General features: G+C 40.8%; 1 protein-coding gene across 5 annotated transcripts in view; it reads left to right on the forward strand.

The window, feature by feature from the left end:
* tut4 (terminal uridylyl transferase 4) overlaps positions 1-22564 on the forward strand; it is a 175025-nt gene extending 152461 nt beyond the window's left edge. For 2 of the 5 annotated variants that reach the window (XM_072510876.1, XM_072510880.1), the window contains 13 exons: positions 355-458; positions 679-768; positions 4066-4179; positions 7483-7560; positions 8487-8664; positions 10814-10861; positions 10953-11035; positions 14498-14613; positions 15941-16101; positions 18218-18357; positions 18782-19289; positions 21036-21203; positions 22043-22564. In XM_072510876.1, coding sequence (XP_072366977.1) covers positions 355-458; positions 679-768; positions 4066-4179; positions 7483-7560; positions 8487-8664; positions 10814-10861; positions 10953-11035; positions 14498-14613; positions 15941-16101; positions 18218-18357; positions 18782-19289; positions 21036-21203; positions 22043-22125 — 1871 coding nt within the window. In that variant the 3' untranslated portion in view covers positions 22126-22564. Of the gene's footprint in view, positions 1-354; positions 459-678; positions 769-4065; positions 4180-7482; positions 7561-8486; positions 8665-10813; positions 10862-10952; positions 11036-14497; positions 14614-15940; positions 16102-18217; positions 18358-18781; positions 19290-21035; positions 21262-22042 lie in introns of all 5 variants that reach the window. The other 3 variants (XM_072510879.1, XM_072510877.1, XM_072510878.1) reach the window with 3 other exon arrangements.
* Positions 22565-23750: the final 1186 nt, after the last annotated feature.

The raw sequence follows: 23750 nt of genomic DNA on the forward strand, positions 1-23750 counted from the left end.
GGATGGCAGATTTCCTTCCCTAAAGGACATTAGTGAACCAGATGGGGTTTTACGACCATCAACAGTGGTTTCATGGTCATCATTAATTGGACTTTTAATTCCAGATTTTTATTGAATTCAAATTTCACCATCTGCAGTGGTGGGATTTGAACCTGGGACCCCAGAGTACTCTGGGTCTCTGGATTACTAGTCCAGTAACAATGATTACACTTGAAGTCTATTGTTCTTCAGTTTGTATTTTACTGATGGTAAATCAATATTCATCTTTGTTTTAGATAACAAGAGCAATCATTGACACTAAGGAAAACATTATTGCAATTTGTGCTCAGCAGTGAATATCTCCTATTTTGATAGGTTTGAGAAACATCTTGCCCATAACAACAGCTAAAGTGCCTATTGTAAAATTTGAACACCGGCAGAGTGGATTGGAAGGAGATATCAGCTTGTACAACACTTTGGTAAGGAAATCTGAATGTTTTTCCAACAGATATAACTGGATCCATGTTAAGTATGGAAATCTGGAGCTCGAACAAAATTTGAATATTGTTTAGTAAGAATTCAGTAATTAAATGATTATTAAAAATGTCAACATGTTTGTACATGTATGTTTATCTAATGTGAGGTTGGTATTCAATCTGTTAGTATTCAGGCTGTCAGTAATAACACTGCATTTTACAGGCCCAGCATAACACAAGGATGTTGGCTACCTATGCTGTTATTGATCCTAGAGTAAGATATTTGGGATACACAATGAAGGTGTTTGCCAAGGTAAATTTACAACATTGTTTGCATGTATTTGTCATAGATTTATCCTCTTCATTGCATTTGTTATACTTGTTCTGGGTTGTTTTGTTTATATTCAAATTAGAATAAAAAGTAGGGGTGAATAGCAGATTGGAGCATCCCGTGAACTATGCGGCAGCATTAGACCAGGGCTTGCACCAATGTTTCCCTATAATGTGAATTGCTAATTTATCTCATCAGGGGGAGGCAAACAATGGACATTTGGCATCATCAACCAAAAAAAGTTAACATTAAAGAGCTTCTGCCACTCACTTGCACGTATTGACCAGTTACAAACTGACAAATTCCTGGGATTCTACCTTGTATTCAACTGTAAGGCAGGGAAAAAAATAAAGTTGAAAAAGAGCACAGCACAATTTCCCATTCCATCTATTTGATTGCAAGAATCACATCTTAATGCTACAGTAAAAATAAATTGAAGTTTTCTTTTGATTGTGAATCTTTGGAATTCTCTATCTGAAAGGATTGCAGACCACAGAATCCCCGCGGTGCAGAAGGAGGCCACTCGGCCCATCGAGCCTACACTGACCATTCAAAAGACCACCCACCTAGGCACAATCCCCTGCCCTATTCCTGCAACTCCACCTTAAGGGGCAATTTAGTATGACAAATCCACATAACCTACACATCTTTGGACTGTGGAGGAAACAGGAGCACCCGGAGGAAACCCACGCAGACACAGGGGAGGGTGGCACAGTCGTTAGCACTGCTGCCTCACAGCTCCAGGGACCCTGGTTCAATTCCTGCCCCGGGTTACTGTCTGTGTGGAGTTTGCATTTTCTCTCCTTGTCTGTGTGGGTTTCCTCCAGGTGTACTGGTTTCCTCCCACAGTCCAATGAAGTGCAGATTAGTTGGATTGACCATGCTAAATTGCCCCACAGTGTCCAAAATGTTAAGTGGGGTTACTGGGTTGCGGGGATATGGTGGAGGCATGGGACTTGGGGAGGAAGCCCTTTCCAAGGACCGGTGTGGACTCAGTGGGCTGAATGGCCTCCTGCACTGTAGGGATTCTATGATTCTATGAATGTACAAACTCCACACAGTCACCCAAGGTCAGAATCGAACCCAGGTCCCAGACGCTGTGAATCAGCAGTTTAACCGCTGTGCCACAGTGCCATCCCATCATTGCTCCATTGTTGAATGCATTTAAGCCTGGGATGGACGGATTTTTGGTGTCTCAGGCAATTAAGGAATATGAGGAGCCATGAACGTATTGAATGGTGGAGCAGTTTCGATGGGCTGTGTGGTCAACTCCTGCTCTTATTTATTATGTTCTTATAACACTAATCTAATTCTGTACTAAAGCACTGTGAAGAACAATATGATTTAGCACAATACTGTATGTTGTCTTTCATGATTCAGTGTTGAAATGCTACACATCAAAAAATATGCATACATATTAATTAACAATGAGATCACAGTTCTGTGGACTTTTGCCTAACATTATAAAAATGAAACCAATAAAAAATATGGCCGTTTCTTCCACCAGAACAACCATGTACTCAATAGAATACCATAGTATGAAACTCAGCAAGTTCCTTCAACCACTGATCTTGTGTCCAAGTTTGCTTATTGAGTCTTGTCTTGGGAGAAGAAGAAAAGGTCTTTTGCAGATGTGGATGAAAATCTCTGATGAATGATTTTAGTATATTTTAAAATTAGAGCATCAACAAATAATTTTTGTTGCATATGTATTAATTTGAAGACTTCCCAATCTCTCAAATATAAAACAGTAGATAACTGGAAAAAGAAAACTGCAGCCTCAATTGTGCAAATTTTAGATTCTATACTTGTAGCTTCTGCTTTAAAAAAAAATCACGAGTTCACTTCTTTCCACTTGGTGTCTTTTATTCTTATTAAAACTATTTCAAAAAGCCAGTCATGAAACCAAAAAAGTGGTTGAGCATTTAATTACTAATAGTCAAAGTACAAACTTTTAAAATAATGTTAGAAAATACAACTTTATTTGCATTGATGTAGTGTTGTATACATTCTCAATGCAGCACTTACAGGACGACACATTAATGACAATGACACAATTGTTTATATTCTCATAACAGTTTAACACACTTCAGAATCAGTGTGGGCAAGAGTGAGGAAGTACAATATCCAGTCGGGTGTTTTGGGTAATTTCATACTTGATGAACAACTCAAGACCAGGGGTCGCACCAGTACCAAAACGAAATGCTGGAAATCTGAAATAAAAACAAAAAATACTGGAAACACTCAGGTCAGGCAGCATCTGTGGAGAGAAAGAGAGTTCATGTTTCAGGTTCATATTACCTTTCATCAGAACTTCTGTCTAACATTAACTTTTATTTATTCTTTCATGGGATGTGGGTATTGCTGGCAAGGCCAACATTTGTTGTCCATCCCTAATTACCCTTGAACTAAGTGATTTGCTAGGCCATTTCCGAGGGCATCTGAAATTCTGTGGGTCTGGAGGCACATGTAGGCCAGACCAGGTACGGATGGCAGGTTTCGTTCCCTAAAGGACATTAGCGAACCAGGTGGGTTTTTACGACAATCGAGAACTATTTCATGTTTATTTCCTCCGTAGCAGTACCTTTTGCGATTTGTTACAGAGGATTCAAGGGGAATGCTCTAGACAGCTTGCTACCTGCTGGTTCTAAGCAGAGGTCACAAATCACCTGCTTTTATTGTATTAAGAACTTGCAGACATATGTTTGTGGTGAAAGAGGGGTTTTGCTGTAACCAGGCTGATACAAGTGACAGTTACGCTCGCCTATGGAATTTGCACCTTTTAAAACATTTATTCACGGGATATGGATGTCACTGGCTAAGTCAGCATTTATTATCCATTCGTAACTGCCCTTGAAAGGGTGGCGGTGAGCCATCTTCTTGAACTGCTACAGTCCATTTGATGCGGTACACCCATAATGCTGTTAGGGAGAGAAGGAACAGCGATATAGTTCCAAGTCAGGATGCTGTGTGGCTTGGAGGGGAACATGCAGGTGGTGGTGTTTCCATACATGTGCTGCCTCATCCTTCATTGGCAACAGAATTAGCAACCAGGGGAATGGTTATGAGGGAAGGTCAATTTTGTTCAATGCCTTTGTGAACTTGGATTTGAGGCATGACTGGAGCATGTCAACTTACTCTCCCAGTTTCATCTGATGAGATAATGTGGAGTCTGTAAATCATTCATATTAAAATTCAGTGGAACATCGATGAATCATGAAAAGTAAGCAGCTTTTTGATTCAATATTCTTTCTAACTGAAAACATGCACTTTTTATAGCGTTGTGATATTGGTGATGCTTCAAGAGGAAGCCTGTCCTCCTATGCCTATGTCCTCATGGTGCTCTACTTTCTACAGCAAAGAAAGCCTCCAGTTATTCCTGTTCTTCAAGAAGTGAGTATTAATGTTCCTAATGTAATAAAATGTAGCTACTGAAAATATGTATATGAAATGCTGCCCCCTTAATATAGACAAAGTAGTCATTTGATAGTACAGAACTTGAATATGAATGTGAAAGAAGACTTTTTTATTTGTTCATTGTTCATGCGATGTGGGCATCGCTGGCTGGACCAGCATTTATTGCTCATCCCTGAAGACATTTAAGAGCCAACCTCATTGCTATAGATCTGGAGTTACGCATAGGCCAAAGCAGGTAAGGACTACAGATTTCCTTCCCTAAACAACATTTGTGAACCAGGTGGGTTTTTACAATAATTGACAATGATCTCATGATTCATCAATAGACTTTTAATTCCAGATTTTTTAAATTCAAATTTCACCATGGTGGGATTCGAACCTGGGTCCCCAGAGCATATCCTGGGTCTCTAGATTACTAATCCTGTGACAATGTCACTGCCTCCCCTTTAACTGCTTGGCAGTTGAATGTCAATCACCATTAACTGGTGGATTCTCCATGGCAGTGCTTCTAACAATCAGAGTGCACTTACCAACCAATCATCACACTCTCCTCATGCAATATAAAGTTGTTGTTTCCCCTGACATATTTTGGGATTATCCTGATGAGTGCAAGACAAAAAGCTTTGAGAAAATGTCTTCTTGCAGCAATACTTAGACAAAATATATATCTGCTGAAAGAATTGAGGCAGTTAAAGGAAAGTATAGGGGGTAGCACAAGTGGCTAGCACTGTGGCTTCACAGCGCCAGGGTCCCATGTTCGATTCCCCGTTGGGTCACTGTCTGTGCGGAGTCTGCACGTTCTCCCCGTGTCTGCGTGGGTTTCCTCCGGGTGCTCCGGTTTCCTCCCACAGCCCAAAGACGTGCAGGGTAGGTGGATTGGCGATGATAAATTGCCCTGAGTGACCAAAAATGTTAGGAGGGGTTATTGGGTTACGGGGAAAGGGTGGAAGTGAGGGCTGAAGTGGGTTGGTGCAGACTCGATGGGAAGAATGGCCTCCTTCTGCACTGTATGTTCTATGTTCTACATTTCTTTCCAAAGTGATATCTTTGTTCATTAAAGAAAATTGGACTTCCTGTTGGACCATTTCAGTGGCCTTAATTATATGGGGCTGTTAATCTGTCATGTGGTTTTCTGGGGCCTGCAGCAGCTTTTGGACCAGTCAAAAATTCCACTCTGTGCTATTTCCAATGGTGGCAGTTTGGTGGTAGACATCCTATAATTGACTTAATTGGAGTAGCCAATTGGATAAGAAGGCTGTAACTCTGGTCTCCATTGCAGAAATAAAATAGATTATTTTTTCAATTAAAAAGTCAAAATATTTGGCAATTATATAATTTTCTTCTGTTAAAACTTTGAACAAAATGTTCCTCTTTCCCATTGTTCCTGATTTGATACCTATTAACTTGGTCTATAGGAGCGGCAAGGTGGCGCAGTGGTTGACACAGCTGCCCACAGCGCTAAGGACCCGGGGTCGACCCCAGCCCCGGGTCACTGTCTGTGTGAAGTTTGCACATTCTCCCCGTGTCTGTGTGGGTTTCATTCCCACAATCCAAAGATGTGCAGGTTAGGTGGATTGGCCACACTAAATTGGCACTTAATTGGGGGGAAAATAATTGGGTACCCTAAAAAAAAAATTTTTTTAAGAAAAAAAAACTTAGTCTGACATGCTCTTTCCCTATGTTCATCCACCAAGGACAAAAACTGCTGATAAGATAACTTGGTGCAATTACCATAGTGGAATGTTCTTGGTTGAACAGTTCTGTTATCATAAACCAGAAAAGTATTTTTCATAGGACGTTATTTTTCAATATTGGTTTCCTATGAATGTTAATGCCTGATTGTAGGGTTCTATTTAACCTTTTCTGACATTCTGGCTAACTTGACAGAAAACGTTGAGGCTTTGGGTGCACACCAACTTGGTTCTTGAGACTATGGGCAATTCCAAGTACTGATTAAAAGTCTACTGGTGTACGCCGTTAGCACTGATGCTTCACTGCGCCGAGGACCCGGGTTCGATCCCGGCCCCTCGTCACTGTCCGTGTGCAGTTTGCACATTCTCCCTGTATCTGCATGGGTCTTGCCCCACAACCCGAAGATGTGCAGCGAAGGTGGATTGACAATGCTAAATTGCCCCTTAATTTGGGGGGAAAAAAGAATTGGCCACCTTAAAAAAAAAAATTTTTAAGTACCGGTGTGATCCTGGAACAGAAAGAATATCTTTTTTCACCTAGTATAAATACGCAAACTATTTTGCCAGTCCTCCAATGCAGTTTACATTTCTAGCATGCTGCATACTTTAATTGTAGTTGTACTTATTTTAAGAGTTAGAAATTGTTTTGTGTGCACTGTGACCATAGTGTCATGTGAGAGTACCTTTAAGAAATGGGTGTTTATAAAATAGCTGTAGTGGATGTACCTTTAAGAAATGGGTGTTTATCAGTGATGTCAGAGTGTGGGTGGTGCTGGGCTGTCTGCTTTTACTTTCGCTTTGGGCTCTCTGCAACAGGGTACATTTTAGTTTTGTTTTGAGAGCTGGATAGCTGCAGTCACAGCAAGAAGGTGTATTAGTCTCTCTGCAATCTAAAGACTGTCTCCAGATCCTTTGGTGATTTAAAAATAATTCCTGTTTCTGTAGAGAAGTTAAACCTGATGTCTTTCTGTAAAAAGGTATTTTTTTGTCTTATGGATGTTGCAAGGAAAGATTAAGATTTACTTATAGAGTTTTCTATTCTTTGGGGGATTTATTAGTATTGATAGTTGTTAAGATGTTTACTGTGGGTTTATAAAGTATTAACTGGTTTCATAAATAAACATTGTTTTAATTTAAAAGTACTGTAGATCTCTGTTGCATCACACCTGCAGAGTAAGCCCATGTGCTCCCCATAACCACAATCTTTTAAAAGTTGTGGGTCAGGTGAACTCAATGATACACTTTGTGATTCTCTCAACCTTGGCCCACACAATAGTGGCTGCACTCTTTTGCTTCTGTTTGTGGAAGGCAGCAATGGCAGAGTGGCCTCTGTTTGTGGACAGCCACAATGGCAAGCAATACAGTTGGTGCCAATGCAAAATGGCAAGACAGTAGCCAAATTCAGTAATGGGTATTATTTTCTATGAATATCAGTTCTGGTATTCAGAAAAAATAATAGTCCAATACACAATGTGAGTTGAGGGGGATTCTATGAAATTTTAAATTCAAAGCACTGGGGCTGTCATTGTTATTGTATATATGATTTTTTTCTAAACTGAGCATAAAAGCCAAAACCAATTCCTTGTAGATTTTTGACGGGAAAGAAGTGCCACAGAGAATGGTAGATGGATGGAATGCCTTCTTTTTTGCTGATATTGAAGAGCTGGTAATATATTATTTTTGATTCATTGCCTTCAAGATAAAACATGAAAGTAATGGGATTTAAGTTATGGGAAATCTTACTGAAATTGTTTAGAACCATGGCATTTTACAAGCACATAAGATGGTAATTTTTCTCATTGTATCTGTGCCATACTTTTGGAAAACAAAGCCATCTATTTAGACTATTCCTCATACCTTTTCAGTGTTTTCTTTCTAAATATTTTTTCACATGAATTCTGCTTCCAACACTTTTTAATAGATCAAGTCTCCCATGTTGTAACATCATCCTGCATATAAAATATGTTATCTCCCTCTTCTTTAAGTTGCACATTTAATGCCCACTGGCAAATGCCTCACTGAACTGTTGACAACTTTCCTCATTAATACTTTTTTTTTTCTTAAAAGAACTTTATTAAATTTGTTGGACATGATTTTCCTTTTAGTAATCTGTGAATTTAGGCTGTTTTTAAATGACCAATTTTTTCCTGTAATAATGTCTCGAAAGGTTTACCCACTATCGATGTTGGGCTGACCACTCTATATTACCTTGTTTATTCCTATCTCCCTTTTTAAACACAGGTGTTACAAATCCTCCAATCCTCTGACACTGCTTCCATGTGCAAGGATGTTTGAAAGATTGTGGTCAGAGCTTTGGTTTCCTCAATTACCATTTTCTATTTTAAGTCTCACCTAAGTTTTTCAATGCTAACTAACCTTTTTAGTGCTTTAATTTCTTCCAACTAGATTCGGAACTGCTCCCTTAGTTGTCAAAAATGTATTTGCCATGGTCAATGTGATAATTCTACTGTTTGGGGTAAATGTGCTAAATTACCTGTTTAACCACCTGATTTTGCATATCAAATTTGTAAGACCTTTTTCATATATTGTACTGAATACCTTTGCTAAAATATTTCTTCTCTCGTGCATTAGAAGAAAAAGTTGCCTGAACTTGGGACAAACATAGAATCAGTGGGTGAACTTTGGTTAGGCCTGTTGCGATTTTATACTGAAGAATTTGATTTCAAGGAGTATGTTATCAGCATCAGGCAGAAAAAGCTTTTAACAACATTTGAAAAGCAATGGACTTCCAAATGCATTGCCATAGAAGGTATTTAGCTTAATTTATTTGTTCAATTATCGATTATCTGCTTCAGTTAATATATCACTAATTCCAGGAACATGCATTGTTTTAGGGACTAGAATCAATACAGAACTCAGGAAGATGCTGCAGTCCTGTCTTTATACAGATCAACTGTAATTATTATATGTACAGAAGGTATAAGCAACTAGAGTTTTGCTTTGTCCTTTTGACCCCTAGCAACAACTCATTATTATTGTTATAAACAAGACTGGCGCATCATCTCCAGTCTCCTTTCATTATCTTGCCCTACATCCCTCATTTAATGATATTGTTCTATCCACAGTCCTTTCGCCTGAAGGCTTATGGCGATCATTTATGCTGTAACTTATCATTTTTGATTGAGTTTTACCAGGAATTCAGAACCTTGAAATCAGACTGAAAAGTCTGGGACAAGCCCTGCAGTAAGCAGAATCAGCTCAACAATTGGGTGGGACGGTAGCACAGTGGTTAGCACAGTTGATTCACAGCTTCAGGTTCCCAGGTTCGATTTGTGACTTGGGTCACTGTCTGTGTGGAGTCTGCACGTTCTCCCCATGTCTGCGTGGGTTTCCTCCAGTGCTCTAGTTTCCTCCCACAGTCCAAAGATGTGCAGGTTAGGTGGATTGGCCATGCTAAATTGCTCTTAGTGTCCAAAAAGGTTAGGTTGGATTACGGGGATAGGGTGGAGGTGTGAGCTTGGGTAGGGTGCTCTTTCCAAGGGCCGGTGCCGACTCGATAGGCCGAATGGCCTCCTTCTGCACTGTAAATTCTATGATTCTATGAAACCTCCCTGTTAGCAGGACTTTGATGGGAAGTTACCTTGACCTGGCTCTCTGCAATTTTACTGCCGCCCTCTAAACTCCTCTACCACCCCACAAACCTCCATTCTTGTCACCCTGTTGGCCAGTAAAATTCAGTCTTTTGTTTTCAAATCCCTCCATAGACTTGCCTTTCCCATCCCTCCAACTTCCTTCAGCCCCACAATTCTTCCAGTTCTGAACTCTTGCTCATCCCCAATTTAACCACTCCATGAAAGTGGCAGAGCTGTCAGCTGACAAGGCTCTAACTCTAGAATTCCCTCCCTAAACCTCTTCATCACCTTCCACCTTTAGGACGTTCCTAAAAAAACTATCTCTTTGACACTTTGTGGTCATCCCCATCTAATATGTCCTTCTGTGGCCTGGTGTCAAATTATGTTTGAAAAAAACTTGTCTTAAGTCCCTTGAGAGGTTTTACTATGTTAAAGGTACTTTGTAAATACGAGTTGTTTTTGCAACCAGCTGAAACTGATAAACCTTTTAATATACTATATGACATGGATGTTTGGAGTTTGCGGTAGTTTTTAAAATGTTTTTTTGCCTTGCTTTTTGCTAGGAGTGAGAAAAGCCAAGATCAATTTGACTTAATACTTGGCCAACTTACAGTAGGCACTCGATAATTTTCTTTGCCTTTCAACCAAAGCTTTCTTTCCCCATTATCAAACCTCACAAACCATTTTTTGCCCACAAGGATAGAATTTTGCCTGTTTCAAGGTTCTACCACTGCTGCTCATTAGGCAGCCATAGGAACATGAAAATTTCTTGAAGTCATGCCTCCCAGTTTTCCCTTTCCTTGTAGAAGGGCTTAGCCTCTGATCACTGTTTCTGCTGTCCATATGGACAATTTTGGAAACTGTCTGGAATAAAGCATTTGCTATCACTGTCATCTCTTAGTTGATCTTTTTGATGAGCATATGTAATGACACTACCTATGCTTTGTCGCACCTTTCAGTTTCCCAAAGTGTAAACTTCTCATTTTTGCCCTGACAATATGGTTAATGAGCAGAAGGTATTTTCTGCTGGATTTTCTTGTCATTATTGTTGTTTATAACTAAATTAACCAAGTATTTTTTATGCTGCTTTGTCCACTGATCATGAATTTAATTTCGTATTGGTGCATCACTATCTGAAAGTGGTGCAGAAGGGTGAAATAGATTAAAGTGGTACGAAATTATTAGAATATTCTGAGATCTTGAAATTCAAGTCTAATCTCATCATGGGTAGCATAAATTTCGAATAATTCTGTGATAGAATAAATTAATGTAGGGAGCTAATACCATCTTAAACAAGATGCAGTGATGCCAGAACTTGTTTTCCAGATCCTTTTGATTTGAATCACAATCTTGGTGCTGGAGTTTCAAGAAAAAGTAAGTCCTCTTTTTTTTAGGCTGTTCACAAGTTTTTTTGCTTCAAAGTGCATGAACTTAACTCCGATACCAATGTTTTTTGTCTTTGCAGTGACCAACTTTATAATGAAAGCTTTTATTAATGGACGCAAATTATTTGGTACACCTGTATATCCACATCTTGGCATGGAAACAGTATGTAATTACAACAATTTTACTCTTATCTTCTTTCTTCTTGATCAAATGACACTTGCGTTGTCAATCCTAGCATCCTTTTCCAAGTGAAACCCAAGTAGTGTCACCTCACAATGCTACAGTAGCACATTTTATTGTATGACAAATTAATGTAAAGTTAAGTGTGATTATTTCCCACCATCTTTGTCTGATGAATTCATGAAAGAAGATAGAAAAGGGGTCTTAAAATTATGAAAAAGTTTGATATGGTAGACATAGGGAAAAGGCTTATGCTTGTGGGGATGTTCAAAAATTGGGGCCATAAATATAGGGCAGGATTTTCCCAAAATTTATCGGAGTGTCAGGCTCTGACTGAAAACTGGTGTGTTTCTCTCCAGGAACATAGCTAAGTTTTCAGACCAGATTTTCTGACACTTAGTTTACACCGTTACTGTAGTGGGGCCTGATAGAGCTGGCAAGGCCAGCTCCACAGAGATGCTATCCCGATCAACATTTAAAATAAGTTACCCTAACCAACCCGCTCCACGGTCACGAAGGACCACCACCACAAGCTTCAGGGTGACCCCACCCCCCAACCTCAAGTATCAGGGGACTCTCTTTCTCCCCCTGCACTGTCATCGGGGCTATACTTTTTCTTCCCCCCACCCACCGCCCACCACAAGTAAGAGCCCCCCCCCCCCCCCCCCCCCCCCCCCCCCCCCCCCCGCAATGGAGGAGGGTTAAACCCCCGGCAGTGCCCACTTGGCCCTTCCCACTTCAGCGCCCACTTGGCAGTATCCCCTGACACTGCCGGGGACAATGCCCATACTTGGTCCTCAGCCTCCAGGGCCTCGAGGCATCTTCACACCCCGGCATGATCATCATAACTGGTTCTTGCTTTTGAAAATCAGCAGTGATTCGTGCCAGCATGACATCATGCCACCAAGGTGTGGAATCCATCATGTGTGGACGGTAGGGTGTAAAACCCTTTAAGTACATTTAAATTTATTCAAATTAATTGATCAGGTTCCTGCCCTTTCTGGGTGTGAACCTGATGATGTCATCGGCGAGGGGTGGAGAAGATCTCAAACTGAGATCACGTCGGCGCAAATCCCATTTTGGCCCTTTCGTAAAGTTCAGCAGCCATAATGGGATTTGCGCCCGCAGTGAACAAGACCGCTAGATCTCTCCCATAAGATAGTTACTAATAAATCCAACAAAGAACTCGGGTGAGACTCTTTGGTTAGCATAAGGAACTTGCCACCAAAAGGAGTAGGTAAGGCAAATACCATTGATGCATTTAGCAGAAGCTGGCTAAGAACATGAAGGAGAAAGGAATATAAGGCTATGCAGATAGGGTTCAATGAAGTAAGATGGGAAGAAGCTCATGTGCAGCCTAAAAACTGGCATAGATGGGTTGGGCTGGATGGTCCATTTCTGTGCAGTAAATTCAGTGTCATTAATTATTATTATTAATGTCAAATACAACTGTTGTAAATAGTGGGCGGGATTCTCCGGATTCCTCCAGTTGCATGTTTCGCAGCCGCATGCCGTTTGCCTGCGGGGGGATTCTATCCTCCCGCTGCTCGTCAATGGGATTTCCTATTTAAAACCACCCCAGATGGCGCGAAACCTACTTGTGGGATGAACTGCTGGTGGGAAAAGTGAATTGCAACAACCGGAGAATTCCGGACAGTAACCTTGTTTGAAGTTATATTGTATGTGATGTCTGTATAGGTTTTACCCAGTGAAAGAAAACTGAATTGATGATGCCATGGGGTCATCATGTTATCCTGTTCATGAAATGCTAAATTCTTACAAATAAAGCTCACCCCATTTTTAGATGTGGTGATGACTATCTTTTTGTTGCCCATGTCAACCTATTTTTCTCAGTAGTTATATGTCCCTGAATTTTTTTAAAATAAATTTAGAGTAGCAATTATTTTTCTTTTCCAAATAAGGGGCAATTTAGCGTGGCCAATCCATCTAACCAGCACATCTTTTGAGTTGTGGGGGTGAAACCCACGCAAACATGAGGAGAATGTGCAAACTCCACGCGGACAGTGACCCAGAGCCGGGATTCGAACCCGGTTCTTCAACGCCGCAGTCCCAGTGCTAATCACTGCGCCACATGCTGCCCTATATGTCCCTGAGTTGGCAATTTCAGCAAGGCTCCTGAGATCTATATAAGTGGGAATGGCCATCAACATAAATAGGAGAGTTTGTTTGGAGGGAGATGTTTGGGGAGGACAGGAGGGCAAATCATTTGGAGAGAGATCAAAGGAGTTGAGATGGAGATTGAAGTTTCTTGGCGAAGGAGAAGAAAAAGGACAATATCATGGGATAGGATTGAGATGGACTAATTACAGCAGAAGTGAGAGTTTATATTCTCTGAGGAAATGGTGGCAAAAGAGTAGGAGAGATGCCAAAATGCGATTTGGTAAACTGAATTTAAGAATGAGTAGAAAACAAAATTAGAATGAAGAAAGTAAATGAGATAAAGCAAAGCAAAATTAGACATGAAGACAAAAACTGAACTGAAGGAAATAAAACTTGGACATCAGGGGCGCGATTATCCGACGCCCCACCGGGTCGGAGAATCGCCGGGGGCTGGCGTGACTCCCGCCCCCGCTGTGTCACGAATTCTCTGCCACCAGAGATTTGGCGGGGGCGGGAATCGCGTCGCGCCGGTCGGCGGGAATCGCGCCGGTAGGCGGGAATCGCGCCGGTCAGCGGGCCCACCCCTGGCGATTCTCCGGCCCGCAATGGGCCGAAGTCCCGCCACTGTCAACCCTCGCCAGCCGGCGTGGATTAGACCTCCTTTTCAACGACAGGACAAGGTGGCGCGGGCAGGCTCCGGGGTCCTGGGGGGGGGGGGGGGGGGGGGGGGGGGCGGGGCGATCTGGCCCCGGGGGGTGCCCCCACGGTGGCCTGGCCCACCGATCCGCAGGCGGGCCTGTGCCGTGGGGGCACTCTTTTTCTTCCGCCTTCGCCATGGTCTTCACTATGGCGGAGGCGGAAGAGACCCTCTCCCCTGCGCATGCACGGGGATGCTGTGAGCGTCCGCTCACGCGCATGCGCCGACCCGCATCGCCCGGCGAAGACCTTTCTGCCCCGGCTGGTGCGGCGCCAAAGGCCTTTCCCGCCAGCCGGCGGAGCGGAAACCGCTCCGGCGTGGGCCTAGCCCCTCAAGGTGAGGGCTTGGCCCCTAAAGGTGCGGAGAATTCCACACCTTTGGGGCGGCCCGACGCCGGACTGATCCGCGCCGTTTTTGGCGCCGGGTAGCGGACATTGCGCCGTTTGCAGAGAATCCCGCCCCCTATTTTTAAAAGAATTTAAGATAAGTAAACCTGTTGTAAACTGTTTCTATCCCTCGAGATGTTCGTGTCAGTCAAATGACAAATTTAGTTTCCCCAGATGTTGAATTTATATCCATGATAATGTGGTCAACACAATTGAAATAGTGGAAATAACTTTTTTTAGGATTACTTTTTTGATTCAAAAATCCTAACTGATGGGGAGCTGGCACCAAATGATAGATGTTGTCGCATCTGTGGGAAAATTGGACATTACATGAAAGACTGCCCAAAGAGGAGGAGGTAAGTAACAGTTTGCATTTGTACATTTCCTTTCATGTCCACAGACAATCCCGACTCAATACACAACCCATTAATTAGCTTTGAAGCACATAGCAGCAAGCTCACACAAACAGAAAATGAGATTAATAAAGATAGCAAGCAGGAAGAAGCTGAGAGAGGACGTGAGCATGTTGCCTGAATGATGGAAATTGACCAGGATACTACTGCTCTTCGGGTAGTACTATAAGATTCCTTATGACAGACTGAGTTTAGGATTTCACCAAAACATAGCTTCTCTGATATGTCATGTTCCTTTAGTAAAACAGTGAAGTGTCAAAATTATGTGTTCTAACCCTGGAGTGGAATTTGAACCCATACTTTTTGACTCAGGTGAGATTTATACGATTGAGCCAAGTTGACACTGTTGAAAAAGTTTTCAATGCTATTATTTGATCATAGAAATGCCCTTTTTAATGGAGTTTGGATTCCTAATTTTTGCCGCATTGAAAAGCAGATAGTAGTCGGGGCTGTGCAGGACCAGCAGCATGCTTAGAGTTTTCTCTTTAAATTGCTTTTTTTTTTACTCTCTCTGCAAGAAACTGCAGAGAGTCGTGAACACAGCCCAGTCCATCACACAAACCTACCTCCCATCCATTGACTCCATCTACACTTCCCGCTGCCTGGGGAAAGCGGGCAGCATAATCAAAGACCCCTCCCACCCGGCTGACACACTTCCAACTTCTTCCATTGGGCAGGAGATACAAAAGTCTGAGAACACACATGAACAGACTCAAAAACAGCTTCTTCCTCACCGTTACCAGACTCCTAAATGACTCTCTTATGGACTGACCTCATTAACACTAATTCCCTGTATGCTTCACCCGATGTCGGTGTTTATGTAGTTACATTGTGTACCTTGTGTTGCCCTATTATATATTTTCTTTTATTTCATTTTCTTTTCATGTACTTAATGATCTGTTGAGCTGCTCGCAGAAAAATATTTTCACTGTACCTCGATACACGTGACAATAAACAAAATCCAATCCAATCCTGTCTTCCTCTCTTTCTTCCTTCTCCCACTCATCTTCCCTGATGATGATAACTTAATTCTGCTTTTTGGTCTTTAAAATAGTTTGAATCAATTAGTTTTGTTGTTTTTTTGTAAACCCTGCAATACCGGATGAAAGAATTACACCTTTTGATGCTCTGTTAATATTTGAAATTTTAAAAACATGTTAATAAAACCAGTCAAAACTGGGACAGGTGACAACCCTAAATTCATCCTTGCTTGCTATAATTTTAAAATTAAAGGATTGCAATATTGATTACATATATATATTGTGTTAAGAATGAAGAAGAAAGAAAATGAGAAAGATGAAGAGAAGGATTCAAAGGAAGAAGAAAAAGAACTAAGAGAAAAACGATGCTTTATCTGTGGTGACACTGGTCATATGAGAAGAGACTGTCCAGAATTCAGAACAACCCGACCAAGGAACAATATTGTGTCTGGTAAATAAACTAATTGTTTAGTGGAAAGAGAAGTACCTATATGTTACCTTGTGACATTTTTGTGCATGCTAAATTAGATCTGTTTCTATTCCCTCAAAATCATCAAGAAAAAGTATTTTGTAACCCAGTTTTTCGGTGATGCTATGCATTGATGCAAAGAAGAATTAAGAAAGTTTGTGCTGTTTGATTGCCCAATCTTGGTAGTGTTCCGGACAATCAGAGGACCGTCAGCTCTACAAGGAAGATTAAAGGCCATTGTTCCTTTCCAAAAGAGACAGAAAATTGGAGTGAGTCATTCCAGGATGTTTTCTCACTTCTATGAAATTCTTTAAAAAGCCAATGTATGGGGCAGCACGGTGGTGCAGTGGTTAGCACTGCTGCCTCATGGCGCTGAGCTCCCAGGTTCGATCCAGGCTCTGGGTCACTGTCGATGTGGAGTTTGCACATTCTCCCCGTGTTTGCGGGGCTTTCACCCCCACAACCAAAAGATGTGCAAGGTAGATGGATTGGCCACACTAAATTGCCCCTTAATTGGAAAAAAATGAATTGGGTACTCTAAATTTATTTTTTAAAAAGTCAATTTATATATTTGGTGCCATAAAGTAGTAGAACCTCCAGTCGCTACATAGACGATGGGCACAAAGCAGTGGGGAATAGTTAGGGGATATGGCCCAAAGCATGACTGAAACAACACATTATTAAATGTGGGGGTCATTAGTGGGGCTGAGGAGTTTAGGAAATGCTGGAAGTCTATTGCACAGGAATTGATGGTCCCTTTATTTGTCCTTATCCCAAGGATGTCATCATCCCATATTTACCCAGAGAGTAGTGGGGGCATGGAATGCACTGCCTGTGGAAGTAGTTGAGTCGGAAACATTAGGGACCTTCAAGCGGCTATTGGATATGTACATGGATTACGGTGGAATGATGGGGTGTAGATTAATTTGTTCTTAATCTAGGACAAAAGTTCGGCACATCGTGGGCTGAAGGGCCTGTTCTGTGCTGTATTTTTCTATGTTCTATGTTCTATCATGGTCAATTTTTTGGCATCACCGAAACAGCAGGCATCACCCCCTCTTAAAAAAGTCTATTCTGGATTCCTGTCTTCTCCAACTACGAGCCCATCTCTAACAACCCTTGTTACGATCCCCAAAGAAATTGATAACTTTTAAAAATACATTTGAACTTCCAGTTAATAGCTGAAAGAGTGGCACATCAAAATGACACATTAAGATGTCATGTTTTAAAACTTCTACTGTAATAAATGACTAGAACACTAGAGTAAACACTATTTTTGTAAGCAACTTATACTTCAAACTGCAGATCCGAATACCACCCTCGCCACTCATATTTTTAACCCAACTGAAAAAACACCATTCACAGGTGTATTGTACACTGTCCTTGACATTGACATTCAATTTTCCCAGGATCAATCCAAAATGATGCTTCGTTCCTGAGGGTTTATTCCTGTTCTCTTCTTTTCTCAGCCTAGTAAATTGCAATTTTAGAACTGTCTTGTATAATGAGATTTTCGTGTTCCAGAGACTCTAGATAAGCACAGTGGTTAGCACTGGTCCTTCACAGATCCAGGGGTCCCAGGTTCGATTCCCGGCTTGGGCCATTGTCTGTGCGGAGTCTGCACGTTCTCCCCGTGCCTGCATGGGTTTCCTCCGGTTGCTCTGGTTTCCTCCCACAGTCCAAAGATGTGCAGGTTGGGTGGATTGGCCATGCTACAATTTCCCTTAGTGTCCAAAAAGGTAGATGGGGTTAGGGGGATAGGGTGGAGTTGTGGGCTTAAGTAGGGTGCTCTTTCCAAGGGCCGTGCAGACTTAATGGGCCGAATGGCCTCCTTCTGCACTGTAAGTTCTATGAGTCTCTCCCTTTAGCCCAAGCTAAGTGGCTCTTCCGGCTTGTTTTAGTGCTCCACAATTTTAGTTGTTTCAATCAGAGCACAGGCTTCCATCTTGGAGGAAGGCAAGACTTGAGTAGAAAATAAAGAAGCAATTAGAAAAGGAAAGAAGCATTAGGTAATTAAAACTGCACATGAGTTCAGTTGTAAGAATATTATTTATTCTTAAATAATCATTTGTAAAATCATGTTTGGTATCCAACAAAGGTTGTATACTTTGTCTTAAAGTTCCTCAGGCTACACGAAATATCACCAATATACAGTCAGTTGCAACTTCTCAGCCATCAGCAGCACATTCAGGGCATCATCAGGATTTCCCACAACGTACCAGGCAGCCCTCTGAATGCGTGAGTAATTTGTTTCTGGTTCTTTCATGAAGTACTACAGTTGCAGAGTATTCTCCAGCATAAAAGACTCTACACTGAAATTACCATTTGTAGTTTTCTCTCAAAAACATTATTTTTTAGAGTTTCACCCCCTGGACAAACCCCTGGTTGTAACTGAGTTGAGTTAATCAATATTACATGGTGATGAATAATATCACATATGTAGGAATAGCTAAACAGTTGTAATAACATTTTATTTGAAAATGGTATATCAGATAATTCCTTTTAGAACTATTATCGCTTTCCCCACCCTTTCCACACACAGTATTTTGTTAGTTATTTCCTCCCCTCTTAAAACATGGTTCGGTGAAAGAATGCTAGAAATTGGAAATCCATTAACTGCAGCAATAGTCTGTCTCATTGCTTTTTTGTTTCTAATTTTCAGTCAGAACCACATCAGACGCCTCCTTATTCTCCTCAAACAGTGCATCAGCAATTAACATCAAATTCACTTCAAACAGCTTCTGTTTCCCATCCACAGACCCAACAAGCTTCTTCTCAAAATAAGCTTGCACAGACACTTACTCAGCCAACTCATCAGGTTCAATTGCCCTTGTTTCCATATCCTCAGCCTCACCCAGGTCAGTTTTCCAATCTGCACAACATGGGCTTACTACAGCCACACCAACCACAGCACCAGATGCAAATACCCACTAACTCTTGGCCTGCTGTCCTTCACTCTGCATCTGGTAACCATCCCAACATTACTTTTCCAATGCGGTCTAGCAGCAACACAGCTAATCCCAACAATATGAATCTCAATGATCCTAGCATCATCTTTGCTCAGCCTGCTGCCAGGCCCATGGGTATCTCCAACAGTGCTCACGATGGACAATGGCATAATCACATGACTCGCAGCACACTAGTGGGAAATGGCACTCTGCGAGCTTCAGGTATATTTATTTTTCTCATTATATTAATATGTAGCTATTATTCTTATATGCACTTTAATAGACATGCTTAAGTGTAGTTTTATACTTTCAACAATTTTATAGTACGTGTGCTCATATTTTTATATTTTTAATGTCAGATGTTATCGAGCAAAAATGCATTCCCTTTATGGCTAGACGACAAATGACAATGAAATAATAAATTAGCTGAAAGGTGTAGCTTATGATGTGGCACTTCCCCAATGGTAAACTCCAGAAGATGTTCATCCTGTGCTGAATTGGCTAGTTTTGCTTGGGGCGGTTGTTAATTGTTACAGTTACTCTCAGAAGCTGGCTGGCTCTTTGCCCTTTCTGCACCACGTGTCAGGTGAAAATGTCTTGTCGATGTTGTCTACCTGATTTGAAGAATGAGAAGTTGTGATTTCATCTCATACAGAAGTGGGCGGCATGGTAGCACAGTGGCTAGCACTGTTGCTTCACAGCTCTAGGGTCCCAGGTTCAATTCCCTGCTTGGGTCACTGTCTGTGTAGAGTCTGCATGTTCTCCCTATGTCTGCGTGGGTTCCCTCCGGGTGCTCCGGTTTCCTCCTATAAGCCCCGAAAGCCGTGTTGTTAGGTAATTTGGAATTCTCCCTCTGTGTACCCGAACAGGCACCAGCATGTGGCGACTAGGGCTTTTCACAGTAACTTCATTAAAATGTTAATGTAACCCTACTTGTGGCAATAAAGATTATTAAAAATAAACAGTAGAGAGCCAGGAATGCAGCAAAATATTTCCTGTATAATTGAATATTTTGGAAATATTTTACAACTCAGATTATAAAATTACAGTATAAATTACACACACATATATATAATTTGTTACCATCAATATTCATTGCATACAAATTACATCAGTGAAGGGCGGCACAGTGGCGCAGTGGTTAGCACTGCTGCCTCACATCTCCAGGGTCCCAGGTTCGATCCCGGCCCTGGTCACTGTCCGTGTGGAGTTTGCACATTCTCTCCGCGTCTGCATGGGTCTCACACCCACAGCCAAAAAGATGTGCTGGGTAGGTGGATTGGCCATGCTAAATTGCCCCTTAATTGGAAAAAACATAATTGGATACTCTTTAAAAAAAAAAATTAAATTTTTTTTTTAATTACATCAGTGAAAAAGATAGTGACCAACTTCCCACTCTTTGTATTTTGTTGTTTGAATACATTATGTCTAAGGGATCCTAAGAGTAAAACTCGTTGTGATGGTCATCATTACTTCTACAAATAAACACCAACAGAAACAACAAAAAAAGACTGATGGGCTATTTTTGGAGGGTAATTTAACCTGTAATTTGCCTCTTCTCATTCCCCTCTTTTTCCATCTTAAATAGCTATTATTTTGAAAGTTAATCATCAATGATAAAATCCCTATCTCATTATTATGGAAAGCAATAAATTCTCATTAAACTGCCTGCAGTGTTTTTTTTCCTCTAATACCTATTAATATTTTGCACGAACCTCTGACAATGTTGTTTTTAACTGTGTTGCTGATGTAAAGTAAGTACATCTTGCAACAAAACGTGTTAACAAGCTACCCTGCTACAAAGTTAAATAGGCTATTACAGAGGGAAATAATACTAAGGAAGAATTGTATGCCACCCAGTTTGCAAATGGGACAAAAGAATACACTTCATAGGCTTCTTAATGTTAATTTTAAGCAATCATGTCTTACAACAAATATTTGACTTTTTTCCCCTCTATGGAAACATAGATCAACGGTTTCAGGGACAATTTGCAAAACTAAATCCTCCACCCATACCTTGGGAGCATCATCCTCTTCCTCATTTTCAAGCACCGTGGCCTTACAGAATGCCTCAGAACTTCATTCAGCAGGGAAATACGAACTATCCTCAGCAGAACAAATCTTACTATTCTCAAGGTACCAATAACAGCAAGCCATTCTGATCAGGTTTAACTATTGCAAAGTGATATGGCAGGTAAATACAGGAATATTACTTCTCACTTATATATCCCCTGGAGAATTGTTGTAAATGGTTTTGAGAACAGAAAGTACACCCTACATTTAGTGGACTTCATGAACATTCCACCCAAATAATGATAGGCCATGGGATGCCAAGAATTTTTCATGTTAAATCACAAGCATCAGTGATCCAGGATTTTATGAATTGTAGAAATTGTACCTACAACTAAATGGATGATGATCCTTAAATGCATTGGTTCTGTTCTCTTTCTTCTCATCCAATTGATTCAGCCTTTCTGTGATATGATGCAGAATACTGCAAATGCACTGGTAAATTGTGATGAGGAAGCTTAATAATAACCAGATCAACACCAAGCAGAATCGAGAGGACAGGGCATGGCAGGGTCAAACCACACGAAATCTGTAGTATTTTATAGATTGAATGAACTAGATCTTGCTGCTGGTTCATTTGGCAAAAGCATTACTTAATGGGCCATACAGACCAGTAAGCGAAGATGGCACCTAACTTTACAACCAGCAAACTGAATTTCTCATCCTAATAATGGTGAGTTCCAGAAAACCGCTTTCATTTATGCAAAGCAACTTGCTTGCATCTGGAACAATTGATTTTTGTCCCATTTACACTTGAACAAAGATTTTTTTGAACATACTATTCCAATTGAAGTTAGAATTTTTCAATTTGCTCGCAAACAACATGAATACAATGTTTACATTCTCACAATGTAGATCTAAAATTGGTGCATCAGTAAAACCTGTAAATGTTGCTATTTTGGCAGGTCCTACAATCCACAGTAACCAGCATTTTCCAATCATGCAGCAAGGAAGAATACGGATGAATTACATTCAACAAAAGAAGTGACTTATAAAGAAATCCACACCATGATACACAGTTACTGAACCCTACTCACTTGGGAAGGGGGAGCAGGAAATTATTTTAAGACTGTTTTTAAACTGTATGATTTGTACATAGACCAAACCTGATTGTAATTTTTACTAGTTTTTTTGTTGTGATGCATCACAATGTGACTTATGATACAGATCACATCTATTTTAATGCCTCCCATTTTTGAAGGTGGGGCAAAATCATTTTTTGTTTGAAGCTGATGGAACTGTAAAAAAAAAGCTTTTAAAAAAAACTGGATTTATTTTCTCTTTGTTGTATTCATACTTTGGCTGCCTCAGACTTTGTATATGGTTCTTAAAAAAAGAAAATATGGTTTAAAGATGGTCAGCTGTATTCAGAGCAAAAGTATATAGTGCCAAATGCCTTTTAAAAATAAACTGTAGCTTTTTAAAAACCTGGAATTTTACCAAAATTATTTTCTCTCTGGACTGCGGAAGCTTAGTGCACACAATCTCTAAGAGGATCAATTTAATTAATTCTGTATTTCATTTATCAACAGCAAGAAGCATTATGAATGTTTGGGACTCTTCCGCAAACAGCAGTTGATACTAGGTCAGTTGTTAATTTTAATCTGAGATTAACAGAATTTCATTAACCAAAAGTATTAAGGGATATGGACAAAGGTGGGCATATGGAGTTAGATCATAGATCAGTCAAGCTCTCATTGAATGGCAGAAGAGGCTCTGAGGCAGGAGAGGGAGATTACTCATTCCTGTCCCTGTGTTCCTCAACTAGTGAACTGACTATTACATTGATCTTAAAGAATACAATACAGTGAAACCTGTAAATTACAGGTGCCATAGGCATCAGCTGCCCTTTTTTTGTAAGTGATCTTATTTTCAAAATGGTCATTGTATGAACTGTAAAAAGAAGTAGAATGGAAGGTTCTTTAACCGGCATCCATTGCAGTAGATAAAACCCTCTGTTCCTTGGATAGAGCTACGGAAACATTCTATCCCAAGGATAGCGTTGTTTCTTTGGCATAACGTATGCTGGATAAAGAGCTCCCCATTACATCAAAACAGTCACCTTGCACTGACCGACACATCCTGACCTTGTAGAATTTGGTTACAGAAAGGAAGCAAGCTGTGAGGAGAAGTGCGTGGGAACCCAACTCAGTGAAAGTTCTGAATACAGCAGCTTTGCAACAGGTGGTTTCTTTGTTTTAAGTTGTAAAAGGGCTGGGTGTATTCATTTTTTGAGAGTGTCCATTTGCGCAGATTTCGCTGTGACAGGTATCCTGCTCTGTCTCCCAATTTTATCCCATCTCTCCTGAAACCTCCTCTTCAGATCCTTCCTGTGTGGTTTCTACCTTTTTGACAACATCAAAACATCCCATATCAGTCACAAATTACTTTCTTTATGATTTGTGACCATTGTGGACTATCCGTCCACAACCCTTCAGCAGTGTTCAGCACTTAACCATGCAGCGTCTCCTCCATCATCCAGTTCTTGGAATGACCTCAACTGCTATCCACATGAACAAAGCCAGTGCATCTTCAATGGTTTCTCTCCTCTTCCAGCTTAACCTGCTGAATCTCACAAGCATCTATTTTATGCCGTCCTTTTATTTACATTGT

The sequence above is a fragment of the Scyliorhinus torazame genome, chromosome 7 (assembly GCF_047496885.1).
Source record: "Scyliorhinus torazame isolate Kashiwa2021f chromosome 7, sScyTor2.1, whole genome shotgun sequence".
Lineage (NCBI taxonomy): Eukaryota > Metazoa > Chordata > Chondrichthyes > Carcharhiniformes > Scyliorhinidae > Scyliorhinus > Scyliorhinus torazame.